The 10,786-nt window shown below is 36.6% G+C and overlaps 1 protein-coding gene across 2 annotated transcripts; it reads left to right on the forward strand.

Moving 5' to 3' along the window:
* Positions 6,003-10,049, forward strand: LOC109226918 (bark storage protein A-like). 2 transcript variants are annotated; one of them, XM_019391835.1, is made up of 6 exons: positions 6,003-6,302; positions 6,439-6,506; positions 6,860-7,015; positions 7,309-7,515; positions 7,632-7,811; positions 9,731-10,049. In XM_019391835.1, exons 1-6 carry the CDS (start codon positions 6,029-6,031, stop codon positions 9,905-9,907), a joined length of 1,062 nt encoding a protein of 353 aa, XP_019247380.1. In that variant the 5' UTR covers positions 6,003-6,028; the 3' UTR covers positions 9,908-10,049. The 2 variants fall into 2 exon arrangements, with proteins under 2 accessions (XP_019247380.1, XP_019247381.1); XM_019391836.1 differs by lacking the exon at positions 9,731-10,049 and adding an exon at positions 8,742-9,724.

Genomic DNA, 10,786 nt, shown 5'->3' on the forward strand with positions numbered 1-10,786 from the left:
GATTTTTTCCACAAGTTCAAAACATCCCGAAGCCTATCCGAAACTCACCCGAGACCTCAGGGTTCCAAACCAAACATGCACACAAGTCCTAAAATATCATACAAACTTACTCGTGCGATCAAATCGTCAAATTACAACTACGAATTGAACACCAAATCGAATGAAATTTTCAAGAAACCTTTAAAACCTCTATTTTTACAACTGGACGTCCGAATCACGTCAAACCAACTCTGTTTCTCACCAAATTTCACAGACAATTCTTAAATATTATAATGAACCTATACCGGACTCCGGAATCAAAATAAGGGCCCGATACCAACAAGATCAAATTTTAACCAAATTCTTAAAACCATTAGATTTTCAGTCTTTCAATTTTTAACAAAAATTCATATCTCGAGCTAGGGACCTCGGAATTCGATTCCGGGTATATTCCCAGGTCCCATATTTTATTACGGACCCACAGGGACCGTCAAAATACGGGTCCGGATTTGTTTACTCAAAATGTTGACCAAAGTCAACTAAAATTGATAAGGTAAAAATTATTATTTTCATCAACTTTCAACATAAAAGCTTTCCGAAAATATGCTCGGACTGTGCACGCAAATCGAGGAGGGTAAAAATAAGATTTTTATGGCTTAAGAACGCAGAGTCGAGTTCTAAAATATTATATGACATTTTGGATCATCATATCTTCGTGCCGATCTCCATAAAGAAAACCATTATTCACATCTAATCGGAACATCTGCCAACCCTTTTTAATTATTTTCCCTACCAGAGCCCTTACAGTGGTCATTTTTACCACTGGTAAGAAGGTCTCTGTATAGTCTATTCCACCTTGTTGAGTGTACCCATTGACAACCAACCTGGCCTTGAATCTCTCAATGCTCCTATTTGCCTTATGCTTGGTCTTATACACCCACTTGCATCCTATTGATTTCTTTCCATCTGGGAGGGGAAAAAAATCCCATGTATGATTTGTGTACAATGCCTGGAATTCTCGAGTCATTGTTGCTTGCCAGGCAGGATTAATGACTACCTTTTCATATGAACAAGGTTCACACTCATGTGAAATGTGTCTTATCATCTAGTGACTTTCAGGAATCAATGCATTAAAAGCAAAATGTTATTTGTTTGGCACGAAGGCAGTGAAGGATATAGACTGTGTTTCTTGACTTTGGCTAGAAGAACATGGTTGGAGATTTGGGATTGAATACACATAGTCCTTTAAGTAAGTAGGGGTCTTGTGTGGTCTAACACGTCTGCACTGGTTATGATTTAGGTGTTCTTGTGATTTACTTGATATAGAGGGGTTATTGAGATCCAGAACATGTCTTTGGTCCTGGCTTTGTGGAGTTGACTCAACTGTCAAGCTAACACTTTGATGCATTGCTATTGGTGATTGGTCATGGTTATTTGGATGCCCAGGTGACATTGCATCATGGTGAGATTCAGGTGACACTGCACTAGAGTGATATGAAGGCTGATGAGGTATATCATATTCAGAAGGAGAGACTGATACATTAGGGAGCCCCTGTTGTACAGAAGGAAACTTGCCAGGGCAGGGCACATTGTTGAAATTGAAAGATAGGCAGAAAGGGAACACATTTTCTATGAAAGACTACATCTCTTGACACATGTATCTTCCTTGTGACCAAACTTAAGACTTTGTAACCCTTTGAACCAGATGGATAGCCTACAAAAACATGAGGAGCGGCTCTTGGCTCAAACTTATCTTTGTGGGTTTTCAGTGTAGTAGTTTAACATAGGCATTTCTGATGTGAGAATAGTTAGGCTTTTTCTTGTAGAGTAATTCATAGGGCCATTTGTTATTAACGGAGGATGAAGGTAATCTATTTATCAGGTATGTAGAGGTAAGTATACACTCTCAGTACTTTAGGGGCAATTTGGACTAGAAAAGCAATGCTCTAGCTGTTTCAAGGATGTATTTATATTTTCTCTCTACCACCCCATTTTGTTGGGGGTATGTAGGGGCAAGTCTTTTGGTGGACAATCCCTTTAGACTGGAAAAATGAAACAACCTCAGAACCGGCGAACTCTTATCCATTATTAGTTCTTATGGACTTGATTGAAGTCCCAAACTCGTTTTCTACCATGATAAAGAATGCTTTGATCACATACAAAGCATTGCTCTTACTTCCTAGAAGATGTGTCCAGGTAGAACTACTATAGTTATCTACAAGAGTTATGAAGCATCTGTAGCCATCATGATTATTTACATGGTAAGGACCCCATAAATCAATGTGTAATAGTTCAAAAAATTTGGTTGAGGATGAACTTTTCAATGGAAAGGGCAGTCTTGTTTGTTTGGCCATGGGGCATATGGGACACATGAAGGGTTATTTTGAGGCAAATTTAATTGGTATGATTGAGATACCTCTCATCTTTACAAAAGGTACATGTCCTAATCGATTATGCCACAAGGAGTCAACATTATCAACACCATTAACAAAGACATTAAGCACAGAATGTCCACTTCCTTTATTCAAATTTGAACTATGTACAATAATTTGCGGATCAGAATGTGCTTTATTTACATGTGTGTGATGTGAAGTGGAAGGGCAAGATACAGAATCAGGAACTGTGCTAGAAGTAGACTTTGAGAACTGAAAGTACAAACTGTCTATTGCTTTACCAATCTCTAGAGGCCTCTTCACTGAAGGGTCTTGTAGAAGGAAACAAGTAAATTTGGTAAATGAAACTATGCAATCAAGTTGAACTGTCAAAGAATGAACAAAGATCAAGTTATATTTGAAACTAGGCACAAAAGGACTTTTCTTATAGTGAATTTTGGGCTAAGAACTACATCTCCAATGAGTGTCACCTTCACCTTATATCCATTTGGCAATGACACTAGGAAAGGGTAAACTAAGGTTCTAGTGTTGGTTAACCATGATTTTTAGAAGGTCATGTGGTTTGTGGCACCGGAGTCTGGGATCCATGAGTCAGTATTTGGCTTAAAATAATCATATGAGTGATCACTATGCTCAACAGAATTACAGCAAGTAATAGTACCTGCAAAATTGACAGCACCGCCAGCCATGTTAGTGTTCCCGGAATTCTCCCCTGCATTTCCTGATTGGAAGTTCTCCAGCAGGCTCAACAATTGTCCATACTGTTCCTTAGTTAGATTGTGCAAATTCCGTCCTTGTTCTTGCAATATTCCATCCTTTTCTCCAGCATTCATTCCATCACTTGGTCCTCCAAACGCATTTGCAGTATTTACTTTCCCTTTGTTGAACTTGTTGAAATTCTGTGAATTATTGTTGAACCTATTCATGCCCTGTGGATACCCATGAAGCTTGTAACACTTGGCTTTGGTGTTCCCCCGTCTTTTGCAAAGCTCACAAAAAGGCCTAGGTCTATTAAGATTATAATTTCCTCTAAAACCACCAGTTCCAACAGAATTCTGATTGTAATTTGTCCTAAAAGTATTGCCTCCTGAAGTGTTTGCATTTAGAGCAGCAGAGTCGATCATGACTTGACTCTGGGACTTGACTTCCCTCCGCTTCTCCTCCTGAATAAGAATAGAGAAAGCTAGTGCTATGCTAGGTAAGGGGTTCATCATCAATATACTTCCCCTCACTACTGTATATACTTCGTTTAGTCCCATGAGAAACTGAATTAGCCTCCTATCTTGTTCAACCTTTCGCATATTAGCCTTGGCTCCACACACACACATTGACAGCTGCACTGAGCATGTATGTTAAGAGTATTTAGCTCTTCCCACTTTTTTTATTTTTGTGTAATATCCAATGATATCAAGGCTCCCTTGGCTTAAGTCGTTGATCTCCTTTTGTAATTGATATAGTTTTGCTCCATTCGTCTGATCGTACCTATCTTCTAGCTCTTGCCAGAGCTCTTTTGCATCATTGACATACGGTAGGCTATCTACTAGATCCTAAGAGAGTGACAGTATCCACGAGGTCACCATGTCATCACACCGTTCCCACTGATCTAAAAGAGCATCCTTTGCATCTGACTTTTTATATTTTCCATTTATGAATCCTACCTTATTCTTCAAGACAAAGCTCTTAGTACACCTCTCCTCCACGATCTGTACCCAGATGCATCAAAAAGGGCTAGTACTAGAATAGTTCCTGCATTCTCCGATGGATGCATGTAGAGAGGACTAGTCGAGCTCGGCAAGGTGTTAGTTGAATCCACCACTTCTTCTTCTCCAGCCATGATTCAAGCAGCCGAGGATACTAAATGCAAGTTCCAGTTGAAAATGCAGCCGTTAAAAACCTCAATTTCAGAGAGATTCCCAAATTGATCTGAGAACCCTAAATCAGACAGAGATGAGATGAAATTCAAAGAGAAACTGGTTGGAGAAGAGTTGTACTAAGCAAATTGTCGCCGAGTTGGATCGAGAATGGAGCCTAAGCTCTGATACCATGTCAAAACCGGAGGATGACATTGAAATCAACCACTGCTCAAGCGAGAGACATGGAGCAGGGGAGAGAAGACTCTAGAAGAGAGTTGAAATGCATAATCTCCAATTCAATCGTGTAGTTACTGTACAATGTCTATTTATAAGAAAAATGAGAAAGAAAAAAACTCTGCCTATCCAGCTAGCAATGAGCCTGGCTCACTAACCACTAACTACCTCTAACCACTAACTGCCATATGGAATAATTAGGTATACAGTATTTGCAGTGTGCGTATGTACATCTCAATAAAGGTGATTGGCCTTAGGGATGAAATAATGAATGAAGAGTTTGGTGAATGAAATTCGTAAACATTGTGATATGAATTGTGATCCATGTAAATTGAGGCTAAAAGTACAAGCCTAGGGTAATTGATAGATCACCATTCATTGTCAAGGGTGTACCGACATATTACAGGGAATTAACACATGGTTTTAGTTGAATATTTATTTATATGAAATTGTGGGTGTTAGGTGATTCGGGTTTTCCACATGCACCTTGATAAAACCATTAATATTTCGTACCATAGTGTATATGCACACACATAAACTTTTTCCATCTCATTATCTAATTTTATATGACGTTTGATTTAGAAACAATGTTTCAGGTGTTAATTTGAGTTATTTATTACATTAGTAATAGTGGAAGAAATTATTAGAATCATTGTTAAAAAGTTAGTCTGATAAAACAATGGCTTCTCAAGGATCTTTCATATCTTACCAAATAACCGAATACCGAAATTAGTTCTATAGGTATAACCTACAACTAGAAAAATAAATGCACTAGTTAAATTAAATGGTAATAGAGCAAGAGACAATTATCAAAAAAAAAATTTACGTTTCTATTGAACGAAAGAAATGTCGTCAAAACTAAACTGTTTGGATTAAAGTTATCTTAAAGAAGACTGTCAACTCGTATTAAGTGGAACATACGGAGTATATATTTTGTTGTCCCATTAAGCTAACATATAACTCATATTACGAAATCAACCCCAATTTTGTTATTCAATAAAAATACATAGTAATATATGTAACTTTAAATAATAGAGATAACAACGCGAAGTATGTGGAGAATAATAAAAATATAAAACAAGATCCTGCTTGAGATTTTCCATGAATTATTGTGCTTATTATAAAGTCAACTAACTTTACCTGGCAGCATGACAACGTTTATATATTAAAAGAAATCAAGCTCCACTTGGGAGATAGATTTAGAGTGTTGATAACGGGTTCAGCTGGATCCATTAGCTTTTGTTCCGATTTTATATATACTTGTATATATATATTAAGAAAACTAGAAAATACTTGACTGTGAATGCAATTATCTTTATAATATTAAATTGTAGTAACCCATAAACTTCAAATTTCGGATCTGCCATCTGACCTACGTTTTGTTATTCAATAAAAAACTACACATAGTACATTGTAGCTTCACAGAATGGAGTGCATATTCGAATTAATTAAAACGTGAAACTTGAGAATATATTATAAAACTATGATGAACAGAAACCTGTTTGTGATTTTATATCAATTTTTCTGTGAATTGTTGTGTATATAAATGAACTTGGTTATACTGGTATCATGAACCATAACTTGTTACAGTTCAAACAAATGGCTGCAAAACAAGTAATCCTTTCATTTTCTCTGATATTTTCTTTGGCATTCATCCCTTTACTTATATTTTCTGCACAAGCAGTTCCATTAGAAAGGTTGAATTCTTTAAGAGTTATCAAAAGTGTGAATAAAAATGGTCCTTTTCTTGGTCTTATCACAGTCTATGCACCAGAAGAAGAAGCTTTCTTTAGTACTGGTGTCTTTAGGCCTGATTCTAGACACCCCTTTGTTGATTTATCAGGTAACTATAACGTTTTTGTCAATTCAACTGAACTCGTTACTTTCTGCTCTAATTATGTATAAATATTCTTCGTTTCTTTTGCTTTAAATTATGTTAATTTCCAGAATTAAGACTGACATAAGAGTCATTCTTGTAGGTAGACGTTTCCAGATTGGGAAGGTTGCAGGAAAGAAAGTTATTTATGTGAAATGTGGAGTTGGATTGGTAAAAAACTCTAAGATCTTCCTTTGCAAGTCAACTCATATTGTTCTTTTTTTTTTTTCTAAAATAATTATGCTTCAATTCTTGACCACTCGTTGATGATAAGAGAAAAGTAATAGACCACCTATATGGGCATGATGGGATGGTTAGAATATCTCCGTTTTTAATTAGATGTCTCGAATTCAAGCGTTTTACCATCTTAGTAGATATATCTGTCTCGAATCTTGAATAGTCAGGCCAGTGAGTTTTTAAATATTGCAAATATATAAAGAAAAAAAAAGAGGAAGTAAGAGTAGAGTTACTGTAGTTACTATTTGTCTAAGATTTGATGAGATAGTTGATTGGCTTCTACTTAGGTGAATGCAGCAGCAGCAACACAGCAAATGTTGGATCTGTTTGACATAAAAGGAGTAATCCATTTTGGTATTTCTGGTAATGCCAACAGTTCTATGCACATTGGAGATGTCACAATCCCATATCAAGTTGCACAAACAGGGCTTTGGGATTGGTTGGTAAATCTTTCTAACTTCTAACCCTTTAAACAAACTCCCCCCCCTTTTTTTTTTAAATTGTATTTCCACTCAATCTCAACACTTGGCGTAACTGGTAAAGTTGTTGCCATGTGATCAAGATGTCACGGGTTCGAGCGTGAAAACAGCCTCTTGTAAAAATGTAGGGTAAGGTTGCGCATAATAGACCCTTTATTGTCCGGCCTTTTCCCGGAACCCGTGCATAGCGAGAACTTAGTACACCGGACTGCCATTTTTTATTATAGTTGGCTCACATAAATTGTATGTTTGTGCAGAAACCAAATGCAACTTTGGAACCAAATGATTTTGCTCAATTTGATTTCAAGAATTATAATGCACCAAAAGGAGGGGATAACAAGTTGGGGCATGTTGGTTATAGCACTGAGCAGTTTTACTCAACTTCAGGGGAGGTCAATGTACCTCAGAGGCCAGTTTGGTTTAATATAACCAAGAATTGGCTTAATGTAGCCTCTCATTTGCAGGTAAGTAAATACTTTTTATCTTCCACCAGTACTGATATCGAGTAACTCTGTTGATCAAGTAGAGGCAGATCAATTTCTATTTGGTGTTATTGTAATGTGTTTGGATTCAATAACAGGGGATGAAACTAGAGCAATGTGCAAATTCAACTTTGTGCCTTCCACAAAAGCCTAAATTAGTTGTTGGACTTAAGGGGGCAACTTCAAACTTTTTCATTGACAATGCAGCTTACACAGATTTCCTTTTCAAAACTTTTGGGGTTACATCACTTGACATGGAAAGTTCAGCTGTTGTAATGGTAACTTGATCTTCCTCACTTTTTTAATTAACATTTATAATATTTTCATGTCACCTAAAAGATAGATGTAGTTCGAGGGCAGATTCATGATTTTGACTGAATTCTTTGTTGAAATAACGGGTTCATAATTGAATATTTGTTAAAATTTTGTGATTTTCATTATATTTTTTCGTCCGTGAGACCGTGATCCATATTCTACAAGCTCCATCCACCTATAGCAACATGTAACTGTCTAATAAGGCGTAATACATACGAAGACACCTAAAGTTGGCACAATCTTTCACTTAGACACTTAAACTAGGCCTCTTTCCAAGACACAAGAATTCATTTCAAACTGTACCAATTAAACACAAAACTATGACATGGCAAAGAAAGTGTTTCTCAGTCTCCTTGAGCGCCTGAATGAAATAAACATGGCATTTTCCAATTAATTAAATATTAAAAATGTATTTGACCACAAAAAATCCTATTTTCACTAAATCCCCCCCCCCCCCCCAAACCTCCCAACCCCAAACTGTGTTCCATCATCTTCTTCATTTTTCCACCATATCAGCTCCCCCACTATCTTAAACCTTCCTCCTCCGTAATAATGCTCCAATAAGTCATCTTCTCCTCATAAATTACCTAGCAGCAACCATTTTTCATTTATCATCACCAACCCCCAATTCCAAAATCCCACCAAAACTTCTCCTCCAACCACCATAATATTTCACTGCCATAACACCAAAAAGTAAATAAAGCTGCAGGAAAAAAAACATCAAGCAGAACTATCAATCTCAAACAAAGACAACTAAAAAGTGGTGAACAAATGAGACCAACATCCTAATAAATAGAATAAAATTACTTGGCCATTGTCATGTAATTTTGATGTTTTTGCGGAAATTCTTGGCTTCATTAAGGAGTTTGATAAGTGGGTTTTATGAACTTTAGGCTTTGGAGTTTGGATCTGTTTGACGCCGCTTGCCAGACGAGATCAGACGACAAAAATTGGACAACGACGAAGAGGGAGCAGGGGTGATGTCAGCGACGGGATCGGAGACATCGGCTGGTGGGGGAACGTTGGAGGTTGGGGACGAAGGGGGTATTTGTATTTTAGTGGAAATAATACTATATAGCTGAGGTGGACAGTGAGGTGGACAAAAAAAATATGTGGCACGATTTATAATGGTTACTTTTGCCACGTAGACGGAGATTGCGGAACACGCGCTTGGTTAATTAATAAACCAGCAAAAAACGTGTCTAATTGGTATGAGAATTGCCTAAGGAACGTGTCTAATTGGAAAGAGGCCTAGTTTAAGTGTCTAAGTGAAAGATTGTGCCAACTTTAGGTGTCTCCGTATGTACTACGCCGTCTAATAATAGTGGATAAGTAACATGAAAAATAAGGTAAGTTACATGTTAAAACACATAATTTACATGTTATAAGTTACATCCACCTATAGCAACATGTAACTATCCAACAAATTCTTCGCAGTGTCAGTGTATATAAGTTACATGTTACATGTTAAAACACACAACTAATTTTTCATCTTTTTTTTCCTTTTTGCAGCTTGGCCAGACAGACTATTAGACTGAATCCTTGTTGAAATTATGGGTTCATAATTGAATATTTGTTGAAAGTTTTTTATTTTCACAATATTTTAGGGTCCGTGATCCATATTCTACAAACTCTATCCGCCTTTCACAATATTTAACTGTCTATAAATAGTGGATAAGTAACATGAAAAATAAGGCAAGTTACAAGTTAAAACACACAACTAATATACAAATTCTTCGCACTGTCATTGTATATAAGTTACATGTTACATATTAAAACACAAAAATAAAATTTCATCTTTTCTTCCTTTTTTCTATTTTCTGTAGACTTAAATTTGTTTGTTTATTTGAACTAATAGCTCAATTTTGGTGATTTTGTGCAGACATGCTTGTCAAATGGGTACCCAGTTATCGCAATTCGTGGAATGTCAGATTTAGCAGGGACACAAGAAGGCGACAACACAATTAGATTATTTGGAACTTTAGCTGCTCTAAACACAGCCAAAGTTGTTATTAGTTTTGTCAATTCACTACCTGGAATCTATATTTCCAAATTCTAGCATGTTAGAATACGTCCTGAAACGGATTTTGGATGAGTTTTGTCAGTCTAATGAACTCACTATTTAAGGTCGAACTATGTATACATATGCGAAAAATATTCAAACACGTACATATAATAAGATCACACTTGTTTGAAACTTACTGATTCTTGATTCTCGATTTGTCCGAGAATATCACCTATTCCAAAGACCAATATTTGAGTATTAGTATTTGATGGTTTTATGATCTCAAACAACTATGATCTGATCCCATTATTCAACATTTTCAATTAGAATAAGTGATTTATTGGATCATTCATCGTTGGCTAAGATTAACAAAGAGAGAACAGGTTGGAATTGATCTCAGTATTCAGCATTTTAACTAGATTATACTATTTGTTGGATCTTTGACTAAGATTAATAACTAATAACGAGAGACCATGGTCATGTCATAAATGGATGTATCAAAGATGAACAACTACAATTAATTTCAACTTGTAACAAAGCTACAATTTTATATACAAATAGACATGTTACCCCTTATGCTTCAACTTTATTCTTTGTGTATGTATACGGGTAAAATCAAGGATAGAGTTATCCTCGATTTACTATTGCGTAACGGGGAATGACGTTACTTGTTATTGGCTCGAGTGAGACCGAAGGTACCCATAGATCGGAACTAGGGACGAACGAACGATACAACAGCTCTCGAGCATGGCCGAACCCGAAAATAATCAAGCTTGAGTGAGATGAAGAACCGAGGGTAAAGAAAAGATGGTTAAAGGAGACAAACCGGGAGCAGAAATATCCGCCATCAATCGGATATCACAGCGCGTATCACGCTCGGTATTGGATGCTGATCATATTTTCGTGGGAGAGAAGGAAGGAAAAGATTTTACC

The sequence above is a fragment of the Nicotiana attenuata genome, chromosome 6 (assembly GCF_001879085.1).
Source record: "Nicotiana attenuata strain UT chromosome 6, NIATTr2, whole genome shotgun sequence".
In the NCBI taxonomy this organism is placed as follows: domain Eukaryota; kingdom Viridiplantae; phylum Streptophyta; class Magnoliopsida; order Solanales; family Solanaceae; genus Nicotiana; species Nicotiana attenuata.

Bases quoted from the DNA above. Each gene is read 5' to 3' on its own strand.
- LOC109226918 (XM_019391835.1), top strand. From the start codon at position 6,029: ATGAACCATAACTTGTTACAGTTCAAACAAATGGCTGCAAAACAAGTA. The intron at 6,303-6,438 runs GTAACTATAACG...TCATTCTTGTAG, and splicing joins CCCCTTTGTTGATTTATCAG to GTAGACGTTTCCAGATTGGG. The intron at 7,016-7,308 runs GTAAATCTTTCT...ATGTTTGTGCAG, and splicing joins CAGGGCTTTGGGATTGGTTG to AAACCAAATGCAACTTTGGA.